Source organism: Drosophila simulans, chromosome 3R, assembly GCF_016746395.2.
Source record: "Drosophila simulans strain w501 chromosome 3R, Prin_Dsim_3.1, whole genome shotgun sequence".
NCBI lineage: Eukaryota > Metazoa > Arthropoda > Insecta > Diptera > Drosophilidae > Drosophila > Drosophila simulans.
Window position 1 is genome coordinate 17,713,809 of NC_052523.2, and position 23,274 is coordinate 17,737,082.

At 49.6% G+C, this 23,274-nt stretch overlaps 10 protein-coding genes across 13 annotated transcripts; 7 read left to right on the plus strand and 3 right to left on the minus strand.

Moving 5' to 3' along the window:
* Positions 1 to 298: 298 nt before the first annotated feature.
* On the plus strand, positions 299 to 2,128 carry LOC6739698 (4-hydroxybenzoate polyprenyltransferase, mitochondrial). Its single transcript, XM_016172052.3, has 3 exons — positions 299 to 449; positions 509 to 1,500; positions 1,563 to 2,128. Exons 1-3 carry the CDS (start codon positions 329 to 331, stop codon positions 1,770 to 1,772), a joined length of 1,323 nt encoding a protein of 440 aa, XP_016035627.3. The 5' UTR covers positions 299 to 328; the 3' UTR covers positions 1,773 to 2,128.
* On the minus strand, positions 2,059 to 3,724 carry LOC27209421 (eukaryotic initiation factor 4A-III). The gene is made up of 4 exons (XM_016184854.3): positions 3,459 to 3,724; positions 3,032 to 3,398; positions 2,785 to 2,976; positions 2,059 to 2,720 (listed from the first exon to the last, which is right to left on the minus strand). Exons 1-4 carry the CDS (start codon positions 3,589 to 3,591, stop codon positions 2,213 to 2,215), a joined length of 1,200 nt encoding a protein of 399 aa, XP_016035628.1. The 5' UTR covers positions 3,592 to 3,724; the 3' UTR covers positions 2,059 to 2,212.
* A 127-nt stretch (positions 3,725 to 3,851) lies between these two features.
* LOC6728947 lies at positions 3,852 to 4,820 on the minus strand. Its single transcript, XM_002104239.4, has one exon. The coding sequence runs from the start codon at positions 4,712 to 4,714 to the stop codon at positions 3,926 to 3,928; it is 789 nt and encodes a 262-aa protein (XP_002104275.2). The 5' UTR covers positions 4,715 to 4,820; the 3' UTR covers positions 3,852 to 3,925.
* On the plus strand, positions 4,754 to 5,719 carry LOC27207461. The gene has a single exon (XM_039294867.2). It carries the CDS (start codon positions 4,860 to 4,862, stop codon positions 5,643 to 5,645), a length of 786 nt encoding a protein of 261 aa, XP_039150801.1. The 5' UTR covers positions 4,754 to 4,859; the 3' UTR covers positions 5,646 to 5,719.
* A 1,067-nt stretch (positions 5,720 to 6,786) lies between these two features.
* Positions 6,787 to 8,033, plus strand: LOC6728948 (colicin-E1). Its single transcript, XM_016177207.3, has 2 exons — positions 6,787 to 6,949; positions 7,006 to 8,033. The coding sequence occupies exons 1-2, from the start codon at positions 6,907 to 6,909 to the stop codon at positions 7,932 to 7,934; spliced, it is 972 nt and encodes a 323-aa protein (XP_016035629.1). The 5' UTR covers positions 6,787 to 6,906; the 3' UTR covers positions 7,935 to 8,033.
* A 181-nt stretch (positions 8,034 to 8,214) lies between these two features.
* On the plus strand, positions 8,215 to 9,432 carry LOC6728949 (THO complex subunit 3). The gene is made up of 3 exons (XM_002104241.4): positions 8,215 to 8,410; positions 8,464 to 8,998; positions 9,062 to 9,432. The coding sequence occupies exons 1-3, from the start codon at positions 8,321 to 8,323 to the stop codon at positions 9,397 to 9,399; spliced, it is 963 nt and encodes a 320-aa protein (XP_002104277.1). The 5' UTR covers positions 8,215 to 8,320; the 3' UTR covers positions 9,400 to 9,432.
* A 2,258-nt stretch (positions 9,433 to 11,690) lies between these two features.
* LOC6728950 (protein SGT1 homolog) lies at positions 11,691 to 12,746 on the plus strand. The gene has a single exon (XM_002104242.4). The coding sequence runs from the start codon at positions 11,853 to 11,855 to the stop codon at positions 12,387 to 12,389; it is 537 nt and encodes a 178-aa protein (XP_002104278.1). The 5' UTR covers positions 11,691 to 11,852; the 3' UTR covers positions 12,390 to 12,746.
* A 195-nt stretch (positions 12,747 to 12,941) lies between these two features.
* On the plus strand, positions 12,942 to 14,295 carry LOC6728951 (GDP-fucose transporter 1). The gene is made up of 3 exons (XM_016177208.3): positions 12,942 to 13,130; positions 13,191 to 13,914; positions 13,968 to 14,295. The coding sequence occupies exons 1-3, from the start codon at positions 13,054 to 13,056 to the stop codon at positions 14,178 to 14,180; spliced, it is 1,014 nt and encodes a 337-aa protein (XP_016035630.1). The 5' UTR covers positions 12,942 to 13,053; the 3' UTR covers positions 14,181 to 14,295.
* On the minus strand, positions 14,223 to 15,566 carry LOC27207948 (50S ribosomal protein L1). The gene is made up of 3 exons (XM_016183574.3): positions 15,277 to 15,566; positions 14,913 to 15,222; positions 14,223 to 14,855 (listed from the first exon to the last, which is right to left on the minus strand). The coding sequence occupies exons 1-3, from the start codon at positions 15,465 to 15,467 to the stop codon at positions 14,292 to 14,294; spliced, it is 1,065 nt and encodes a 354-aa protein (XP_016035631.1). The 5' UTR covers positions 15,468 to 15,566; the 3' UTR covers positions 14,223 to 14,291.
* A 335-nt stretch (positions 15,567 to 15,901) lies between these two features.
* Positions 15,902 to 23,116, plus strand: LOC6728952. 4 transcript variants are annotated; one of them, XM_016177212.3, is made up of 14 exons: positions 15,902 to 16,091; positions 17,010 to 17,670; positions 17,729 to 17,986; positions 18,049 to 18,212; positions 18,267 to 18,680; positions 18,761 to 18,811; positions 18,881 to 18,937; positions 19,007 to 19,372; positions 19,433 to 19,580; positions 19,640 to 19,869; positions 19,924 to 20,239; positions 20,299 to 20,560; positions 20,634 to 20,754; positions 20,809 to 23,116. In XM_016177212.3, exons 2-14 carry the CDS (start codon positions 17,060 to 17,062, stop codon positions 22,740 to 22,742), a joined length of 4,932 nt encoding a protein of 1,643 aa, XP_016035635.1. In that variant the 5' UTR covers positions 15,902 to 16,091; positions 17,010 to 17,059; the 3' UTR covers positions 22,743 to 23,116. The 4 variants fall into 4 exon arrangements, with proteins under 4 accessions (XP_016035635.1, XP_016035634.1, XP_016035633.1 ...); XM_016177211.3 differs by having other exon boundaries at positions 18,761 to 18,937; XM_016177210.3 differs by having other exon boundaries at positions 15,902 to 16,076; positions 18,761 to 18,937.
* The last annotated feature ends 158 nt before the right edge of the window (positions 23,117 to 23,274 follow it).

Below are 23,274 nucleotides of genomic sequence, written 5' to 3' on the forward strand. Positions count from 1 at the left end.
ACGGACATTCCTGGGCCGTGTGCCAATTTCGAAAAATGGGTGACGTGCGCAAAACATTAACGATATTGCAGAGGGGTAAGTGGTTGGGTTATGAGTTTAGAGCGAAAGCTTTTGCTAAACTGCTTAGGTGGTAAAGAGGTTGGTACGCTTTAGTTATTGGTATTGGTAAAACGAAGGATTACATTACGCACATGTACTTCTGTGCTTAGATATTTAAATATGACTTTTGTAAAACGCAACTCAAAAGTTAACCATTTACTCAAATGTCTTACCACTTAAATATTGGTCTTTGAAACCTAAATTCAAATGTTTAGCGCCAAATGCAGCAATGCCACCAGATCAGATTGTTTTTTCATGTGTCCGGCAACTCTTTGCCTGCCTTTACCCGGATGGCAACCCCTTGACATTCCCAACCAAAGTTGCATTAAACATCTTGCCATTTTTTGACTGTGAGTTTACGAACAAATACATCTTAACTTCGTGTGACTTAATGCTCTAATCGTTGAAGGTGCTAGTGCAAGGCAAATCGCAATGTATGCGCTACGACACCTGCGACTCCAGAGCACTAGGCACTTCCGCAGCTCTTATGCAGCGGCGGCAACAACAAAACACATGCTGCCCCGGCAACCAGCGCGTGTTCTGATTGGAGATTGGAGCACTTGGGATAAGTCCCGGCTGCAGGATGTATACTCCAGGAGTTCGAGTACCGCCACTGAGCCTGTGAAGCCGCAAACACCGCTGCAGGAACTCGTGTCGGGCGCCAAACCATATGCCCAACTAATGCGAATCGACCGGCCTATTGGCACCTACCTCCTCTTCTGGCCCTGCGCCTGGAGCATAGCGCTCAGCGCCGATGCGGGCTGCTGGCCGGACCTCACCATGCTGGGCCTATTCGGCACCGGGGCACTGATAATGCGCGGCGCCGGGTGCACCATCAACGATCTCTGGGACAAGGACATCGATGCGAAGGTGGAGCGCACGAGATTGCGGCCCTTGGCCTCGGGGCAGATCAGTCAGTTCGATGCCATAGTATTCCTCTCGGCGCAGCTCAGTCTGGGTCTTTTGGTGCTGGTCCAGCTCAACTGGCAATCCATATTGTTGGGCGCCAGTTCGCTGGGCCTCGTGATCACGTATCCGCTGATGAAAAGAGTCACCTACTGGCCCCAGCTGGTTCTGGGCATGGCCTTCAACTGGGGCGCCCTACTGGGCTGGTGTGCCACCCAGGGCAGTGTCAACCTGGCCGCCTGCCTTCCACTCTACCTCTCCGGCGTCTGCTGGACCATTGTCTACGACACGATATACGCCCACCAGGACAAGCTGGATGACCTGCAGATCGGTGTAAAGTCCACGGCACTCAGGTTTGGCGAGAACACCAAAGTCTGGCTGTCGGGATTCACGGCAGCCATGCTGACGGGTCTTTCCGCCGCCGGCTGGGCTTGCGATCAAACTTTGCCGTACTACGCGGCTGTTGGAGTTGTGGGTGCCCATCTGGTGCAGCAGGTATTTCTTGTTATATTACGATGCAGAAAGTCATTTACTTATTCGTCCGTTTGGCATTCCAGATCTATTCCCTCAACATTGACAACCCCAGCGACTGCGCCAAAAAGTTCATATCGAACCATCAAGTAGGACTCATTCTCTTTCTCGGCATTGTTCTGGGCACCCTTCTGAAATCAGACGAAAGCAAGAAACAGCGACAATCCTCACTGACAACATCGACGGCCAGCTCGTACGTTCCAGCGCTGCCGCAAAAGCCAGAAGTCATAAGCTGAGATGAGCCAGACGAGCGGAGATTGTAGTGTTAATTTATGTTTATAGCGCGCTTTTTAATTCGCCAAAACCAAAGTCTCTAGGTATCTGATTAGATAGAATCTTGTAAATAGGCTTATGACAATTTTTAGCTCATTTGCAATAGGTTAAGTCTTAAAGAATATTGCTAAGTGCACACCTCACTTGAACTTCAATTAATTCTTAATTGTAAGTGCCCGCCTTGACGTAAGAACTTACGTAAATCACCCATCCCCTGAGCCCCCATAACCCATTTGAGAGGCAAACTGGTTTCTGTATTAAATTCTTACGTGTTATTTATTATTATTATACAGATTTTGGTTGTCTATTGAAATTCAAATACTCTTCAAATGTATTTACTTCATTCGTTTGTTGTTACGGCTAGGAAAAGTGCGTTACATAAAAGTAATGATAGAATATTAGTTTAGATCAAGTCAGCCACGTTCATGGGCATCTCGTCGATTTGTGTGGAGTAGTACTGCTCAATGTCGCGCAGGATGCGGATATCGTCCGATTTGACAAAGTTAATAGCAACACCCTTGCGTCCGAAACGACCAGAACGACCGATGCGATGGATGTACAGCTCACGGTTGTTGGGCAAATCGTAGTTGATGACCAGCGACACCTGCTGCACATCGATACCACGAGCCCACACATCGGTGGTGATGAGCACTCGCGACTGGCCGGCTCGGAACTCCTTCATGATCTCGTCACGCTCCTTTTGCGGCATATCGCCGTGCATCGAGCTGACTGTAAAGTTAGCCTCCCGCATCTTCTCCGTCAGCCAGTCCACCTTGCGTTTCGTGTTGCAGAAGATGACGGCCTGGGTGATGGTCAGAGTATCGTACAGATCGCACAGGGTATCGAATTTCCATTCCTCGCGCTCCACGGCGACGAAGAACTGCTTGATGCCTTCCAGCGTCAATTCGTCACTGTGAGGGAATGGAATGGGGTTTATGAATCACACTGTGTACATGGGAGCAGCATGTTGCTTACCGCTTGACCAAGATGCGAATGGGATCTGTCATGAATTTGGAGGTCATCTCGAGTATCTCGTGGGGCAAGGTAGCCGAGATGAGCACCACCTGGGTGGCTGGTGGCAAGTAGCGATACACATCGTATATCTGTTCCTTGAACCCCTTATTAAGCATCTCGTCAGCTTCGTCCAGCACTAGCATCTTGATGGCTCTACAAAATGCACATATTATTACAATATTGTTTGATCGGTCACATTGAAACATACCTTGTTCGCAGCACCCGTCGCTTGATCATGTCGAACACTCGTCCTGGAGTGCCGCTCACAATGTGCTGACCGTAGTCCAGTTTGCGGATATCCTCGCCCAGGTTGGTGCCACCGATGCACACATGGCACTGGACATTCATCATGTCGCCGAGGGCGAGAATGACTTTCTGGATTTGCACAGCCAACTCGCGAGTGGGCGACAGGCACAGAACCTGCGTCTCCCGCAGCGTGGTGTCCAGGCTCTGCAGAATGGAGATGGAGAAGGTGGCGGTTTTGCCCGTGCCTGATTGTGCCTGGGCAATCACATCCCGTCCCTTGACGATAGGCGTAATGCTCCTTTGCTGAATGGCCGAGGGTTTCTCGAAGCCTTGGGAGTGCAGAGAACTGGATTAGCCCTAGACCGGCCATAGGTATACACACCACTCACCGTACGCGTAGATGCCGCGTAGCAGCTCCTCCTTAAGATTCATGGCGTTGAATGTGGGTATCACCTCCACATCCTCGCTCGTCTCGAACTCCACGTTCGAGAGGTCCTCCGCCTGGGCATTCTTGCGCGCCATGTTCACTGCTTGTTCGCGTGCGGTTTCGTGCTGATTTTAATAAATATTTACAGTCTTTTTCGGCTAATTTTTCCGACTTTCACAGAAAAAAATGCGGTTCGCTTGTTAGAGGTGGCCTATCGCAGAAGACTAGTTATCTATTGCTCAGCAACAACCGACTATTGAACCGTCGTCGATTTAATTTGATATCGATATATTTTTACTTATTTTGCGACAAGTGGCAACACTGCTATCGGGCGGCAACAATTAAAAAGTGAATATATGTCCTTTTCTTTATTGTATTTTACGGTGTTTAATAACAAAATATAAACCTGCTTATTGGCATAACAAACAATCAACTTGTTTTATCCGGAGTGCTACTTCTTCTTCTGCGCAGGAAGTTCTCGAGCGACTGAAGATCCTTTCGCTTCAGCATCTTAATCCTGCTCACCAGTTTATGCAAAGTTTCGATCCGTTGCTGCGCCTCCTTGGCGGCTGCGTTGGCCTTCGCAGCACTCTGCCGATTTCGCTCCAGATCCTTCTGAGCCTCGTCCATGCAGCTATGGAGCTCTTCCACCCGCATCTTGGCCGCTTTCAGGAGACTGTGCTTTTCCAGGGCCTCTTTCTGGGCACCTTCGGCCATCTTCCGAATGTTTTCGAGATTTTCGTCCACTTCATTTACCATACTCTTCATAATGTTCACTGATGTGCAGAGCTCGTCGCGGATCCCCTTTGCCGTCGTCGCCGAGCACGAGCTGGTAGCAATGGCTCGTTGGATTTCGTCGATGACCCTTTTCGTTTCTGCCAGACTTTTGGTGTATTCATCCAGCAGCTGCTTCTTCCCGTTGAGAGCCGCCTCCGCAGCCTTGGCCGCCTGCAACGCCTTGTCCGCCAGCAGTGCCCGTGCTCTGTGGCCCGCCATCTCCGCGGCACACGGCTGCGCATCCTTGGCGTCCTTCGCATCCTTGGCCGCCTTCGAGGCCACCTGACTGGCTTTCATGCTCGCCTTGCAGGAAATGGAGCCGGGCTTGAAGCGCGGATCGTTTCGCTGGGCAGAATGCGCGGCTGTCGACAGCAGGATGTTCCCAAGCAGCAACATCGTAACCAGGGACTCGCAACGCATTGGGAATCTTGCATCGTACATAAATCTCAAGGCCCATCAGGAAATCGAAATGTGGAGATATTTATGGGAATGTAGCAGCTCCACCGTTCAAAGCACTAATATTTGAAATATTTGAACAAGTTACCTGTCTGTCTGATCTGTTTAATCCAACTATTTCAAGTCAAGCATGGAGATAGCACGAATCGCATTTCTACTTTTCTTCCTGTTCTCATATCATTCTGCGGGCCACAAGTTGCCGCAGTCCTCCAATGAGATAGCTGCCCTGATTTCGGATCATCATGGTGATGGCGACAACAATCTGTCGTCATCCTCCGGCGGTACACCGTGCGAATTCAAGGTGAGTGGAAAGAGTAGGGGAAAGGCCTCCAACATTGCCCAGAAGGCGGCCAAGGAAGCCAAGGAGGCCTCCGATGCCCAGATAGAGGCTGGCGAGGCAGCTGCCCGCCAGGTGAAGAAGCAACTGGCCGACAAGGCGCTGGCCGCCGCCAAGGCGGCAGAAGCTGCGCTGGCAGGCAAGCAACAGATTGTCGAGCAGCTGGAGTCCGAGGTGCGCGAGGGGGAGCTGGTGGTCCAGGAGGAGAGCACCTTGTTGCAGACCACCCAGACCACTTATGCTGCGGCCGGGCAAGCGGCCAAACAGGCGGCAGAGCAGCTGAACACCATCACGCTGGCGGTGAAGAATGCTCAGGATAATGTGATCAACTCGGAGCACGTGGCCAGTGGCGCGCAGCAGGAGCTGGGCGAGAAGCAACAGCTCGTGGAGGCGGCCAAGAAGCGGGTGGAGCTGTTGCTCCGCCAGCTGGAGGTGGCCCGTGTGGATTTCAAGAATACCAAAAACGCCGCCGAGAAGGCAGCCTGTGCTGCCCAGGAGGCCAGGCAAAGGGCCACCAGGGAGCGCAGGAGGGCGGAACTGAGGCACTTACTCTGGCTGAAGAGGGGACGCACCCACTGAACCCATTAACTTGTATATCTTATATTTTATTTTATTGTATTTAAAAGGTCATAAGTGAGATCACAATTATGAAATCAAGTGTATGATGATGCAATTAGGGATTACGGGGCGTATACTCAACACACCTCGCTAAGCTTCCGAACACTCCTCCGTGTTCACACGCGGATCTGCGAGGAAGCGAACAATCATCGGACTCCATCGGTCTTTCGTCATATGCAATCTCACCCGGAGCGGGCATTTAAAGCGTCTCATGGCAATTAGACGCTCTGCCATAATTGCGGCTACAAATTATCCAATCGAGCAGCCTGGTAGCATTGACCCAGCACCATCGTTGTTGGCTGATGGTGGCCATGGCCAGCTCGCGAGGAAAACCAACAGCAACCAACGGGTTTGCACTTTCTTTCGGCGACCCGACCAGTTCGTTTATAAATACATGGCGCCCCTGGTGGCCAACTGGCAATCGTCGTCGAGTCTCCACCGGATTTACTGAGCCCACTTGCCGCTCCCCCAGCCACCAGCCACCAGCCTCCAGCTCGCCCTGCTTCGCGCTCCTAGTGCTTCTCCTAGTGCGAAAGTAAAAGCGTTTTTCACCGAACTCGTCCATCCACATTGACTCCGCTTGGCGGACGATCCTCCACTCGAGTCATAAGCATTTCATCTCTGGTCCGCACAGGACGTTCGTGTCGGTCAAGTCCAAGTCCAAATCGAAATCGAGAGGTGCGTTGGTGTCAAAACTGAGTGATTGGTGTGTTGTGTGCCTTGTGAGCAGTGTCCAGTTTCGCTGGCCTTCAAGCTAAACAGGTTCTCCCGTGGAACATATCAATCCGTGACCCACTAACGACTTGCCGGCCATCCTAGAGCAAAGAAAGTGTCGCACCATAAATTATTAGCTAATAGGCAAAGCGGCTATGTAACCGGTTGTCCAGTGATTATGCACTCGCAAAAGGTGTCCTTCAGATGTGAAGATATTTTTAAAGCAGAATATTAGAGTGGTACATTTCGTAACAAGTTTATTCCAAATACTTGCAGTTAACTGAGATGCAACTAACAACTAACTAGCTGACTAAACTGAAAAGCATATACGTGAAAACCAATGAAGAGATATTCATTGTCTTAAAAACAGAAACTTTTCCCCAATTAAAAAAAGGAAATTTATTTTCTTTCAGCACTCGGTGTGCGACAGAGGAACCCAAAAGCCTGCGCCTGCGGTGATCACGAGTCTTCCGGTTTCGCCAGCTGCTCCATTGCATAATCGCCAGAGATGCCATCGCTGCTGCACCTGCTGCTCCTGGCGCTGTTTTTGGGTAAGTCGCACATGACTTCCTCATGCAAATGTGGCTAAATTGGGACTTTGATTTAGTGGCCATGCCGACGCAGGGTCGCAAGATCAAGCGGAAGGAGCCACACTATCACCATCACGTCAATGTGCCGCCGCCACCACCGCCGCCATCTCCCCATGGACCGGGTCCAGTGCCCCAGCAAACGGCGGTGATCGAGCACGAGGTGCCGCCGTACACCTACGAGGCGATTAACCACGACGAATTCGAGCCGGCCAAGGTGAAGCTCTCCCACTTCGAAGGCTCCTCCGATTACATAGTGCACTCCCACAGCGGAGGCGGTGGAGGAGGAGGCGGTGGCTACCTGGCCGACAATGGACTGCGCAGCATAGCGAAGGGTTCAGCGGATCAGGCCCTCTCCGCAGTGGCCAGCCAAAATGCGGCGGGCAAACAGGCATCCTATGTGGCCAAAAGTACTCTGGCTCAGGCGGCAGCTCAGGCAGCCGGCACAGCTGTGGCCGTGCTCAAGGGCAAGGAGGTGCTGCTCCATCGGCTGGAGGATCAGAGCGTGGAGGCCCACAAGGCCATGGAGAACGAGCTGACCCAGCTGCAGCAGGCCAAGCGATCCGCCAAGGCAGCCCAATATGCCGCCCAGCAGGCCATCAACCATGTCAGTGTCCTGACTGCCGCACTTAACAATGCCCAATCCGCCTCCGAGTTGGCACAAAAGGCAGCGTCCGAGGCGGCGGCCGAGCTGGCCTCCCAAATTGATATGGTGGCCCAGGCCAAGACCAAGCTGGAGCACGCCGAATCGCAGGCTTATGCAGCTCGACTGGACTACGAGGAAACGCGCGATGCGGCGGAGAAGGCCACCTTGTCCGCCCAGGAGGCGCACTTGAATGCCAATGACGCCGCCTTGCATGCCAACGTGGAGCTCGCGGAGAATGTGCATATCCACGACAAGAGCGATCGGAATGTGCGCGAGCCGCCGCGAAACCACAGACTTCAATAGTGCACTGCCACAATCTAGGCTCGTAATTCTTATTTATTTGTTTTCCTCATTTAATGTTTGTTTTGCTGCAGCGATACAATAAAGTTTTGTTGACATTAAGCTCTCTCTCTGCTTTTTTAAATGTTTGGAGCGCAAACAATAGCGTAATTAACAACACAAGCTATGAGCTTGAATGTTGGCAGAAACTCGTTTGAAAACTTAACTTCAGAAATTGTAACAATATATTTGAATTAGCCGCCAAACCAGCAATCGATATATTGGTGCGAGTCCTTGCTAATGCAAGTCAAGCAGAAGCAGTTAGTATAATTTGGTTAGTGGGCTACAGTCACATTGTTGTTTAGATCTTTTAAGAAAAAGCCGGTTGAAATATAAATAAACATTTAACAATGAGTCGCACGGAGCAGACACTCGAAGACCTGAAGTCGTACTTGCGGAGTCACAGCAAAATCCGCGAGCAGCGGTCGCACATGTCCAAGGTGAGCACGATGGCCACATTTATTGGGCAACCCATGAATCCTCCTGCCCACAGGTTCACTCGGTCTGCTGGAACGCCGATGGTCGCTACCTGGCCTCCGGAAGCTTCGACAAGACGGTGGTGGTCTACTCGCTGGAGCGGGACCGCTTCTTGAAGGGCAACACATACCGGGGACACACTGCGTCCGTGGACCAGCTGTGTTGGCATCGCACCAATCCCGACCAGTTTGCCACCGCCAGCGGAGACAAGACCGTGCGCATCTGGGACATACGGGTCGGAAAATGCGTATCGGTGACGAACACCAAGGGGGAGAATATCAACATTGCCTGGTCGCCCGATGGCAAAACGATCGCCGTGGGCAACAAGGAGGACCTGATCACCTTCATCGACACGCGCACGAACAAGATTCGCGTGGAGGAGCCGTTCAGCTTCGAGGTCAACGAGATCTCGTGGAACAACACCAACGACCTGTTCTTCCTAACCAACGGACTCGGCTGCATGCACATCCTCAGCTACCCCAGTCTGGAGCACCAGATGACCCTGAAGGCCCATCCCGCCAACTGCATCTGCATCGAGTTCGGACCCACAGGTGGGCAGCCATGGCAATCCCATCAAATATATATAACATGATCTCTCCCTCTCCCGTCGCCAGGTAAATACTTTGCCACTGGCTCGGCGGACGCGCAAGTCTCCTTGTGGGATGCCAACGAGCTGGCCTGCCTGCGCATGATCAGCCGCCTGGAGTGGCCCGTCCGCACCATATCGTTCAGCCACGACGAGCGAATGATTGCCTTGGCCAGCGAGGACCTCATCATCGACATTGCCTTCACGGAGACGGGCGAGCGGGTCACCGACATCCACGTGGACGCCTCCACGTTCACGGTGGCCTGGCATCCGAAGCAGTACCTGCTGGCCTACGCCTGCGATGAGAAGGACAACGATCGGCGACGCGACGCTGGCAACGTAAAGATATATGGCTTTTCGGAATAAAGCAACCTAGTTTAAGGCGCATCTGATGGTAAAGACCACCCTGTTTGCTTTCCAATTACCTTGTCGAGTGTGACTTTATCGACGTACCTGGCCGCCGATGATGCACTTTGGAGTTAACTGGGTCACGTTGCTGGCCGAGCGAACATTCTGGATTATCAATTGCCGGGCTTCGTCGGCGGACGTGTTCGTGGCAGCCATTTCGGTTTTATCATCTTTGGCTCACTTTTATGGCTTCGCCGGACCCAGCTGATGTGGTCTGCTGTCCAGGAGCTGCTCAAGAAACTGGATAGGCACTTTGCTTTTATCATGCAAATAACGACGCTGGCGGATGCGGGTGCTGACCCACTGAATGTAGTTTTACGGCAATGGCTTCCTGCTTCTTAAGCTATTAATCAGTGTCAGCTTTTGGAGGGCTTAATCCCGGAAAGAAATTGGCTGTATGAGTGGCGACCATTAGCCAGCCGAAACTGGAGAGGCACGAGGTCAAGTTTTGGCGAGTCCGAGTCTCCTGAGTGGGTGGGTGGTGTCAATTGTTGTGGCTCTTACTTTCTGCACGCGGCGCAAGTGGCAAACAAACAAGCGAGCTAACACGGCGTGTGTAGCATCACTCGCATCGCAGCATCGCCATTTGTATGCCGTCCAAGTGCATTTCCCGCCAAGTGCAGCGCACTCCTATCCCCTCCGCCCGCGCAGCCATCCATCCACTCGAAGCCACGTCAATATTTGCTTTACTAAAAGTTTTCGATAAATTTCGGTTTCGAGCTGTCAGCTGCCGTTAGTTGCTCGTGGGAGGGGGGAGGGGAGTGGATTGCATTCGATGGTAAATATAATTTACAGTTAATTGTTGTCAGTGGAATGAAAGAGCATTTTTGGCCAAGTGATGAATACTTTAAATAGCCATCGTTTTCACTTGCTTGCATTGCCTATATTTACCATAGACATATAATGCAATCTTCATTTGCTAACTATATTTTATATTATATATTATATTAAGTTCCAATTTGGCTTAGATATTTCCAATGGGGTTTTCTTATCAGAGCGAAACAGCATTTCTACATTATTTCTACGTCGTTACATGTACACCATGTACACACGTGTAAAACCTTAACAGCCAGCGTACCCCTTTCTATTCAGCACAGCTGTAAAGTTAGAATGCAGACTGTTAGTTTACATAGCTCGGTTTCTCGCATGCGATAAGTGCGACATTTCTATATGGAATGGAATAGAACGCTTCTGTTAAAATTTCCCCTTCTGATGCAAATGTTACTGAAATGTAATGAATGCAATAAAATGTTATTTTCGACATTTTCTCAAATCTGTGCAGGAATTGCAAGTAAAACACGCATGTAATGTAAAAAACAATATATTTCTTATTTTAGTTTTATTTATTTCGATTTTACACCAAATATCGAAAACTTAAGAAGCTACAGCTATAGAGATAAAGAGATTCCGTTACTAATTACTTTTTTATTCTTACTAATTACTTTTGCTTTCACTCAATACAAATAGGTTACTATATGACTTATAAACTTATAATTTAAGAAAAAAAGAGAGAAAGGAGAAAAATTATGTTGTGAATAAATTTGTTTGCCACACTTATGTAAATGCAAAAGTGGCGTGTCTTCCGAATTTCAGCAGTTGCTCTTCAAACCTTGCAAGATAATAGTCAATTGATCGGAAAGGCAAACATGCAAAAAAAAGTCATAAAACTTAGAGCAGCAAATACTTTCTGGGCCACTTGCCCTGCCCCTCGCACACTTTTCAATTCCGCTGTCACTTTGGACAAACTTTGACGATGCGGATTTCTTTGGGGGGCGTGGAGCCGGACGACTGGAATTTATGTTGGCTGTCGTCGGGACTTATGCGCTTTCGACTGCTGTTTTCCCCAGAGCGAAGTACCGAAATTCAAGTGCCCGTAAATTGGCCAGAACTTTGTTTTTAGTTGGCTGCAGTTGAAGTGAGCAGTTGGTGTGAGCTGATTTCAAATAATTTCCTGTGGACTTGTATCCTTGCAAAAAAGAACTTATAACTATTGTTTTTTTGTCTTTGGCAACTTTCTAGTCTGTTGAAATTATTTCAGTTGCGATGAAAAGTTTAAACAAAATATTCAGATTTGCTAAAGGAAAATTGGCGCCTTAATTTAAATTCTTGCAGTGCTGCAAATTACTTGCCGCACCAACAGTTGCAAAAGGGTTCGAGTCGTTGCTACACCTTATTCCACGATACTTATCGATAACAACGTTTGAAAGTTGAAACTTAATAGGCGCTGCCACTTAAGTGCCAAGAAATCGATAGTCGATAATTATTTTATATCTGGTAGCACTGCCTTAAATCACATTCATTTGTATTGAATTCTAGATAATTCCGTACAAAAAAACGCCGTTTAGTGGGCTTAAGCAATTATAGGGGAATCCTCAATATTTCCCAATTTCCTCTACCGGTGAAGCAGCAAGATGTCCGTGCGCCACGACTGGTACCAGTCGGAGACCAAGGTGGTCATCACCGTGCTCCTGAAGAACGCCGTCGAGAAGAACTACGCTGTGGAGATTACCCAGAACCGAGTCCACATGACGGCGGATGGCTACGAGTTGGACCTGAAGCTGCTTCATCCCATTGTTGTGGAGCGGTCCTCCTACAAGGCCTTCTCCACCAAAGTGGAAATCACACTGGCCAAGGAGACGGGAATTCGGTGGGAGAATCTGGAGGAGGCCATCGTGGCTGCGCCGGTGAAACCCAAGGCCAAAAACTGGGACCAGCTGGTCAACGAGGAGGAGAAGATCGCCGAGAAGGAGGCCAAGGGCGAGGCGGCACTCACCAACCTGTTCAAGAAAATCTACAGCTCATCCTCGCCCGAGGTCCAAAAGGCCATGAACAAGTCCTTCTCGGAGTCGGGAGGCACCGTGCTCAGCACCAACTGGAATGAGGTGGGCAAAGAGAAAGTCACCGTGAAGCCTCCAAATGGAACCGAGTTCCGCGAGTGGGATAAGTAGGCGAAATAGCCCTACTCCTTGTATTTAAAGAGTCAGCGAGAGAGATTAACAGAGAATAATTACTATAATGTGTACATTTTGGGGATTGTCGACTTGAATTACCAAGTACGGAAGAGAATCATAAGGAAAACAGTGGCAATAAACGCATAAAAAGAACTTCAGAAACACGAACATGTTTATATTTCTTAGAAAAGAATTAGGATGTAATGTAAATTAAAATTCACCACATAAACACTCTTACGAGCACCTCACAACATAAATGTATTTAAATTAATATTCTGTTGTCATAGCACTTTATTTCTGATAATTATAGTGTGTACTTAACCATTTGTAACGAATAAATTTGAATTAACAGTTTTTAAAAGCTTTTTTCAATAAGAGCATTTTAAAAAAGCGGAATAAAGTTTGGAAAGAAACTGTCGTTGATGGTTTATATTTTATTATTCATTTGTATCTCACAACGAAGAACTTGTTTTGATGGTTTTTATTTCATTATTCATTTTTATCTCAGAACGAAGAACTCCTGAATCCACCCCCGCACTCAACCGAAACGTTCTCAGCGAAAACAGCTGATCGGCAGACCGGGTAGCAGATACGTGTAAAAATAAACGCACAATTACTTTTGGCTCGCACAAATCGGTCGGCAATTCCCAAAAACTCCGAAATGTACAAGAATCTGGAGGAGCACAACCGGCTGGTTAACAAATACCTGAAGATATTCTTCGTCGTGTCGCTCTACTGGTGAGTAATGCATGAGAACCACCCATCTGTGCGCCGCCTGCAGGTCGATGTCTTCCACAGGTGCACCTCGATATTGACGGTATTCGTGAATAAGCACCTGCTGAGCAGCGATACAGTGAACCTGGGAGCTCCGCTCTTCATGTCCTGGTTCCAATGCGTGGTTTCCACAGTGATATGTTTCGCGGCAAGTCGGCTGAGCAGGAAGTACCCCTCGGTATTTACGTTTCCCGAGGGAAATCCCCTGGACATCGACACCTTTCGCAAGATCCTGCCTCTATCTGTGCTCTATACCCTGATGATTGGGGCCAACAACCTGTCGCTGTCCTACGTCACAGTGGCCTTCTACTACATCGGTCGCTCCCTGACCACCGTGTTTAGTGTGGTCCTCACCTACGTGATTCTCCGCCAACGAACCAGCTTCAAGTGCCTGCTGTGTTGTGGCGCCATTGTCGTTGGATTCTGGCTGGGAGTGGACCAAGAAAGCCTGACGGAGGTCTTCTCCTGGCGGGGAACCATCTTTGGAGTGCTAAGTTCGCTTGCCTTGGCCATGTTTTCTATTCAGACAAAGAAATCGTTGGGTTATGTCAACCAGGAGGTGTGGCTGCTTAGCTACTACAATAATCTCTACTCCACGTTGCTCTTCCTGCCCCTGATCATCATCAATGGCGAGCTGGAGAGCATTATCACGTATCCGCACCTGTGGGCTCCTTGGTTCTGGGCCGCAATGACGCTTAGTGGCCTTTGTGGCTTCGCCATTGGATTTGTCACAGCGCTGGAAATCAAGGTAATCGAGCAATTCACGTGTTAATCGCTTATCTAGCCCGATCGATATTTCAGGTCACATCCGCCCTGACGCACAATATCTCGGGAACGGCCAAGGCCTGCGCTCAAACGGTGATCGCCACCCAGTACTACCATGACGTTCGATCGGCTCTCTGGTGGACCTCCAATGTGGTGGTCCTGGTGGCCAGCGCCGCCTACACCCGCGTCAAGCAGCTGGAGATGATGCGCCAGCACCAACAACGCAGCACCGCCACCCAGAAGGCCTGAATGCAATTAAAAGCTGCCAAAGTGAAGTAGACTGTTTAGGACTCTAGGAGATGTAAGTTTAAAGTATGCACAAACAATCCATCAACAAAAATACATAGGCTTCTGTATTAACTAATTGGAGGCAACTGCTTCTTGGGGTTCCGCCGGCTCTGTCTGCTTTTTGGCCCCGTCCCTTTTCACCTTCGCCGTGCTCTTGTCCCACATCTCTGGAACGTAGAGAAAGGGATCGATTTTCAGCTGCTCACTGCTGGGCGGGCTCTTCAGCAGGACACGTGTGATGAAACGTCCCTCGCGCTTGGGCCTCATAGTGTTGACATCCTGCAGTAGGAACCTGATGTTCTCCTCAAGCTTCTGGACATCCATATCCAAAGTGCCCACACTGGCGGTGATCAGGCCAAAATTTTGCTGGTACTCATCCTTGACTGCACTGTAGCTAATGCCGCTGGAGAACTTGACGATCATCTCGGCCAGGTTGGTGCCCAGCGTCTCGCTCTTGGGATTTGGGAACTTGCGTTTCATCAGGCCTCGCAGGGCCACCAGCTCGGCCAGTATATTCGGATGGGCAATGACGTACTGGTAGTCGGAGAGCAGCAGTTCGCCGCTGGTAATGTCCTTAATGAGCTCCACGCCGCCGACTAGCGAGGCGCCGGCTTCCCTGGCCTCCAGGACTTCATTCTGGAAATGAATTTAAAGATGTTATTTTAAGCTTTTGTACTAAGGAGCTGCACTCACATTTCCCTTGGTGAAAACTATGATCTTCCGCTCCTCGCCGTGGTCAAACTTGTGCGGAATCATGGCCATGCGCTGGAAGTTATCCACAAAACGTGTGATCTTCTCCGCCTGCATGTTGAGTTCAATATTCAAATTGAGGGGAGCATTGGGCACGTTGTACATGCTGGGATGATGCGTCTCCCGATGGCACTGGATGGCTTCCTGCACCGAGTACACTGGCCAGCGGTAGTAGCGCCCCACATAGCAGTCATCTTTGGGCACCTGTTTCCAGGAGTCATCCACATGTTTGTCCGCCCGTTTCACGTTTATTCTACAGAAGAACGATGGTTAATAAGGTGTTATGGTCATCGAGCTGTCAACCTACTTCTTGTTGCGCTGGTTGTGCGGGATGAATCCAACCTTCTTCACTTCCACCTTGACTTTCTTCTTGCGGGCCTTCTCCCGAGTTCCTTTACGGGCCGCCTCGCTCACGGCGGAAAGGTGCAGCAGGCGGAGGGGCTCCACCGTGCTCTGGCGCAGGGCCAGTGCCCTCATTGAGGACAGAATGGACTGCATTTCTTTCAGAAATATTACTATTTACCGGAACGCAAACCTCTCGCTTTGCATAACCTCGCCGGCCGGAACTGCCAACTCTTCGTCGGAAAACATAAGTTTACCACACTGTAGCTGATAAAAAGCATGATCACGAACCATGGTTGTGAGATTGGCTAATAGTACGGCTAGAGCACGTATTTGAAATCAATGTTTTCAACGGGCTTTTTCCAAAACTATTGGGAACTGCGCTTATTCGAATAATGCACAGGTTCATTCTCAATTTCTAACTCATAAATTGTAAAATAACATTTAACCACATATTCTACAGCATTTTAAATAGTTTTTATTTTAAGAAATCTGATTAACTATATTCTAAGAGAGCTTTGGAAATCAGCAAAGAGATCAAAACACTGCCCGTACTCTCTATAAATAAATCTCAAAATTTTCAACTTTTCCGATGTGTTCAAAAGCGCCATACCGCTCAGAATAGCTTCGACCGACGAGCGGAACGGACGTATACGGAATTTCCAAGCCGCGGAAAATCGCGAGTATCCGTGAGGGAGAGAGACAGAGAGAGCGAGCGAGTGACCGATGAAAATTCCGCGGCGGGGCGGACGACCGAGTGTGCAAGTAGGAAAAGTGCAAGTAATAATTTGTTATTGTTTTTCCTTTCAACAAAACACCAAAAATAGACCGACAACCTTGCGCATAAACCCATTAAACAAAAGAAGCGCAGCCAGGAAGAAAAGTCGAGCGGAGAAAAGAAAAATGTGTGTATTCAATGTGTGGCAACAGTTTCGATATAACGTTCGGAAAGTGGCGAAAGTAATGGGGGCCGCCGACTTCAGATACACATGATCTGCGATCTGCTCGCAGCACCAGCCATCCACCCATCCACCCATTCAACCACCCACCCACTGATCCACCGGTCCACGTCCGTCCATCCATCCATCCATCCATCCATCCAGCACATTTCTCCGCGAGTGCGTGCACTTTCGCATAAATTGGAAATATTAATTGCGTGTAACCTAAAAGTGGAATAAAGGAAGTGTTGCGCACTTTGCGAGGGGCGATCGAGAAGAGGGCCAGCGGCACACTGGGTGTGTGGTGGCGTAGTGCGATCGCCATGGGGAGGCAAACAAAAGAGTGTCAGCGTTTTATAAATAGTTTGGTTTGCGGCGTGATTTTATTTGTTCTTCGGCGGGCCTCCCGACGCACGATGGCATCCAGTTGTTGAGCCAAAACCGTAATCAAGACCCAAAACACAATAACACAGTGCATTCCGGATCGGTTCTCCGTTTCGGTTAAGTGACCACACGCGTGCATATTTTTGGGAAATATTCAAAACTTTCGCACATGTGGGGAAACGTGCTGAAATGGGATTTTCGAAAATATTGTTTACATTTCGCGCATTTAATCGTTACACTTTAGGACTCGATCGTGTGTGTGTGTGTGTTTGTGTGTGTGCTTGGCGGCGGACGTTCCACATTGGTCTTCCTCTTCTATAAACAATTTCTCGATTTTGATAATTCTCGGATATTCTTGTCTTGTGTGCGTTTTTAGTGGCGAATCGGGCAGAGTAAACAAACAAGTTCCTATTGAGCGATATCGAGATGGAGTGGGACAAGCCACCTCCGCCGCCGCAACCACCGCCGAAGCCCCGACGAACTCGATCCCGGCAGAATGTCCTGCACTACGAGTCCTTGCCCACCGCTCCGCCGGCGATGTGCGGTCGCACGGAGGAGAACATCTTCCAGTTTCCGGCGGTGGCCTCCCGTGCCCGCAATCTCTCCGCCTCCCCGAAATTCGAGAGGAGAGAGGCCAAGGATCTGCCCGTCTGCGAACTGGGCAAGCACTCCTGCTCCAAGTGCCAGCCTTATCGGGCGGATCGGGGCACCATCGAACCGCTGAAAACTCGCCTCAACTCCGCAATCGAAGCCATGGACGAGCTGACCCGCACGTACGCTTTGCTGGAGGGATTTCTGGAGCACCGACTAGCCACCATCGCCGACAACGAGGCGGGTGAACGGGAAGCTGAGCTGGCAGCTGTTGATGATGATGATGTTCCTTCCACTAGTCAATCCGCCAATCAGCATCCACCCACCAAGCCGCCTCGCTCCAACAATACTGACCATCAGTTCGATCTGGAGCACTCCCTTACCTGGCTAGAATCTCTGATGGGCACTGAGGTGGTGCCGCCCTTCAAGCAGGGAAAGTTTAAACGGTAATGATTATCTGCGTACGAATGTAATTCAAAAACAAAATTACACTTTTTCATACAGTATTCGCGAGCGTAGCAAGTCCATGATGGAGGAGGACATAAACGTGTTCATGAAGGGCGATCGTCCCAGTCTAAAGCTGAGCTCCTCGCGACCATATATCCTGAGGCGTCAGAGCACCTACAGCGACAACAAGGCCAAGGTGTCCAAGTGGACCAAGGTCAAGGCCGCCTTCAAGTGGGAGCGGGCCAATGTGCCGCCTTCGGGACCAGGTGCTCCGGAAAACCACGTCTTGATGCCACTCAACCATGAGGTGGAGAGGTTTGTATTGCGGATTATTACTCCCATTGGCGCCAGCTATATAATGCTCATTTATTTTTCAGATACCTCAAGGTGCCCATTAGCGCGGCAGCCGGCAGCAGTTCCGCGGATAGCATCATCAGCTCCTCCTCTGGTCATATTATGAGTGATACGGGTGGAACACCTGGTACAATCAGTTCGGCCAGCTCCATGGATGATCTTGAGGCCACCACCCGCCAGAATTACCGTAATGCTCTTTATAATAATTAATTTACAGCTCGTTAATGCCAACCCTTTCCAGGTCGTGATTCCTCTAAAAGTGATACCCGCTGCGAATCCCGCGACTCCAACTATGAGGTGGAGTTACGAAAATCCGCTACTGACGAACGCCTGGACAATATTAAATCCTCAGCTCCGGCACTACCAACCAAATCATCATCCAGCAAGTCGTTGCGAAGGTCGAAAGCCTTTTCCGACTTTGAGGTCCTGCCAGAGGATCATGTGGCGGAGATTAAGGCCACCAGCAGTCGTCGACAAAAGGTGCCACCGAGTCCACTGAATCTCAACCAGGTGAACCAGATGTATAGTGATCTGCCGCAGCTGCACTCTCCGCTCAAGAGCCCCAAGGATTCGCGCATGCGCCGAGTCCATTCGCCGGGCACCTCCTCCGTGCCCAGCAGTCCTTCCAGGCAATCGGATTTCTTTGGTGAATTTGGTGGGTCCAAGAGGGGGATGGTTTCAGTCCACAATCCCTTTGTTTTTACGAAACTTCTTTAACCTTATGGTATTTTGCAGAGAGCGAGGATCTGTCCAGTGGTGATTTCTCGGAACCCACTACGCCAAACTGTAAGAATTTCCCACAGAACGCAGATGACGAGATATTTCAACATTATCAACTTCTCGTACTCAAACTAGATTCAGAGTTTAAGGGCAAGCAACTCGAGTTAGAGCGTTCCAGCGCCAGCAACCGCAGTAGGGATCCTCAAAAACATTGAAAACATATCCAATAAAACTCTAATCGATGCTAACCCACCATTTTAGGTGTCAAACTGGGAAGTGGAGCAGCCGGAGGAGGAGCTGGTAGTGGAAAGCGCAGCAGCGAGGAGCACTCGCCCACCCAACTGTTGCACAACGAACTCATGTCCACAGCCCAGCTGGAGCAGAATCTTACCCCACAGTTCAAAAAGAAGCTAACCAAGTGGCGAGCCAAGCAGCAAAATTGCTCTGCAGGATCGATAACCTCATCAGAACCCGCAGCAAGTCCCACGGCCAAGAGTCAAAGTGGGGATGTTAAGCCCAAGATCGACTGGAACCTGTGGAGCATGGGTCAAGTGAAGTTAGAGGGCCAAGGATTGTGCGCTTTGCCTGATCAGAAGGATCTGCCCGAGAAGTTTCAGAAGAAGTTGGGTTGGTATTTGGCAAGGTTTTCCCTTCATAGTCATATTTAATAATATGCCTTGCCCACAGAGCAGTGGAATCGGTTGAAGTGCGCTCCTGGTGGTGGCACTACCTCGGACAATGACTCCCTGAAGCGAGGATCAAAGCACAGTCAGTCCACAAGAAGGGGATCCGATGACGATCGATGGTACAAGCATAGGCCGCACGAGAAAGAGAAGTTTGTAGACAGCCGAAAATCCTTCTTCTTTGAAGACTAATCCTTGAATATTTGGATAGATTGTCCCGCCTAAAGGCCATTGTGGTACCGGATCATACCAAGAATATTGAGGTCAAGACTTCGGATGGAGAGGTGATGAAGTTTGAGGGCATCTCGAGGAAGTTCACTAGGAAGCTTTACGAGTGGGAGAAAGCTAGGGGAATTGGGCCGGAAGCATCCACCTTTGCTCTGCTGCATCCTGGTTACTGTCCCATAGATGTGAGGCGCATCAACAAGGAGTGTAATAAAGGTGGGTATGGAACTATCTGATCTGATCTGAAGTTAATTCTTAACTTTTCTATAGTGGCAGCGGATCACTCGCCGACGCTCAGCCGTTCACTGTCCCTGGACAGCGTGTCACCCAACTGCAACCTGGCCCAGGCCATCTCCCAGCAGGCTTCATCCCTCTCTCTAAACGACGTCAACGATCTGAAGGAAGTCGAGGACACCGACGCCCTCACCGATCACGAGTTCAAAAAGTACGACGAGCCGGAGGCTGTGATGGTGGAGGTGGAGGAGCACATTCACGACACCGCCTCTCCACTGGTCACCGCTCACACTCTGGTGGAGCAGCAGACGCCTATATATAAGTACGAGGAGGTGCAGTGTAATGACTATGTGTAGGTGCCATTTGGAATACCCGATCCTCCGTAAACTGATGGCTTCTCATTCCCTCCAGCAATTCGCGTCGCGTCCAGAGCTTCGAGTCGCACACAAATCTGGCTCCCTTGCTGGGAGCACTGAAACGTGCCGATGAGCTGTTTGGCCAATTGAAGAATGCCTCGCCCGATCTGCTGGAACACCCGTCCATGCGGGACTGCCAGGCCGCATTGCTGAGCATTCGTAGCATTTATCCGTACTACTCCAACAACCTGATGAAGGCGGGCGTGCTCAACGCCATATCCGATGTCCAGAGCGAACTGGGACGACTGACCGAGCTGGTGAGATGCACCGACAATTGAAAATATAAGTTATTTCTTTACTAATTTGTTTGCTAAATACTTGTCATTTTAGAGCCAAAAATCGCCTTTGGACGAAGCCTGCTGCCAGGAAACCATGCAAGAGCGAACGCTGGAGTATCTGGAGGAACTCCAAGGACTGTATGAATGCCTGCAGTGCCTTAAGCTAAGCATACGTAAGCATTTCTTCCACTTAAGCGTACCTTATTCGAATCTTAATGACCTTGTAGAGGGTGGAAGCAACCGGTATCCCCGAGACATAGTGCCAGATATAAACATCACCAGCGAGGATGGGCAGCAGTTGGACTCCAGTTCGGCCTATGCCACCTGCGACAACTCCAGCCGGGATCGATTGGCTCAGGAGGACAACAGTGCTAGTGCAGCTTCACCGATGGAGCATGAAACGGAGACCAGCACCACAACGGGCACTTTGTGCCGCTCCAGTTTGCCCACCGTGAATGCCAATCCGATTGCCAATAATGGTGTAACCAGTGCAAGTGCCTCTGCTAAGAAAAAACTGCTGCGACTGCGAAAAATGGGCTCCCGGCAGAACAGCAAGACGGAGAGCGACAGCAGCGATGCGGATACCCACTCGGTTTTGGAGACACCGCGCCGATTGCGCCGCAAGAATTTCCGGCTGAAGCAGCGCTCCTTGGATGATGACTTCCGGTTGAGCTCGACGACAAATGAACATGATGTGGCTACTGCCAGGGAAGACATAGTCTACGGGTCACTGAAGGTTAAGCCGGGCGAACTCATTGAGCAGAGTCAGTGCGTGGCACCTGCTCCAGTGCACCTCGTTTTACATGATCCATCCATATCTTCCTCCGCATCCACCACTCCTCTCACTTCAACCACTCCTTCCTCAACAGTTACTCCACCCACAAAGCTGGGAGCCTTTATTCCTCCTCCTCTGCCAGAACACAATCGGACATACAACACTAATGCCAATGTCTTCGTGAAGACCAAACGAAAACTCTTCACTACCATCCCACAACCAAGTGCCGCGGAAGGCCTAGCTGTGATAGAAAAGGAGCTGGACAGTCCCACGGAGGAGAAATCGGAAAATTTGGACAAACCTGAGAAGTCAAGATGTCCCAAGCCCCTTAATCTGTACAAGTCCATTAGTTTGGACCGTTTAACCTATCCGCCCTGCAAAGAAGAACTCCGGAAATGTCAAAGTAGCGAACACTTCCGGCGGGGAATCCTCTTTGTGCGACCGCCACTGGCTAGTGATAGCATTGAGAGATTGTCCAAGAAACATCAGGAGTTAAGCAATCCTCCAGTTCCGCCTCGGAAAGCCCATCTTTACAAGAAAAACTCCCTGCACAAGTCACACAGTGCAAATGCGAGCAACAGGATTGAGCACAAAATAGCCAAGACTAGCTCAGGACCCAGTTTTTCCCGGGTGCATCCTCCGCCACCGTCGCCTGTTCCGCTAACTCTACCCAATAAACAGGATAACACCCTGCCACGAATCCAGCGTAAACATCCCAATACGCCAACCAAGGCCAAGCAGTTCGAGTTTCCGCCACCTCAGATTCTTGCGCCGGAACGTCCAGTCACTCCTCTTTCGGAGAGAGCCATACGCCTCCAGTTGGCCAAGGCGCAGTTTCTTCAAAGTGCTCCAGTTACTCCCCGCCAGGATCCCCAAACTCCAACTAAGGCAACGGAATCTGTGGTGCTTCAAAAGAGCATCAGTGCGGGCAGCATGAGGGGTGGAGCAGGGGGAGGAGCTGCTGTCCATGAGGCCGCACAGCAACAGCATTATCATGACACATCCACGGATCAGGAGAGTGTGGGCCACTCCAGTGCCTACGATAGTTTACCCAGAGCAGTGAGCCGGAGTGCCAAGATTTCCAGTAAACTGGGATTCGCCACTCTAACCTCAAAGTTACGAAGGGGCAACAAGAAGCCCAAGAATCCACCTCCTAGTCCTGGTAGCGCCTTATCCGCCCTGTGTCGGCAAACCCTAATGGCCGATGTCATAGCCATACCACAGACTTTCGGAACGGAGAAGCCTCCACCAAGTCCCACAGGAAGAAATGTTTCAAAGTCGCAGAGCACGCCGCAGGCTGCTGGGCCTTCGACCATCAATTTCGAAGGGATTCCCAAGTCGCTGAGCGAACAATATGTCCGCCAGCTCAAGGAGAGCGACGTCTAGTCAGATTCCCAGTCTCCAGTCCAGAATCTAGTCATAGGAGCCATCTATTAAATCGTTGTACGAGATAACCGCGTGCATTTTGGGGTCAACCCGAATTAATTATTTAGATGTTGGCACAAAAAGTCAACGCTTTACATGTTTCAGGTTCTCAGAACGCGTCAATATTTCTTTTTTATACTTTAATAAATAGCAGCCGTGTGCAGTGAAGTTAAGATACTCAACGAGCTATTTGCGAAACGGAAGCAGATTGATCTGCGTAAAATCAAAAATCCAAATCTTAGGTGTAGTCACTAAATCCACATTTTTTGTTTACGAAACTTTCAATTACCTATTTTTATATCTAACCAAATATATTTTAAATATATGTACATTTTTAAAATATATTAAACGCTGTTCCTTCGGTGCAACAAATTAATATAAATTTTCGATTACCGACTTTAAGATAAGAACTTCGGTACGAAAACAATCTGTGAACATTTAATGTTAGGTAAAACTCACCTTTAAATTGATATTGTTTGTTTATGAAATATAA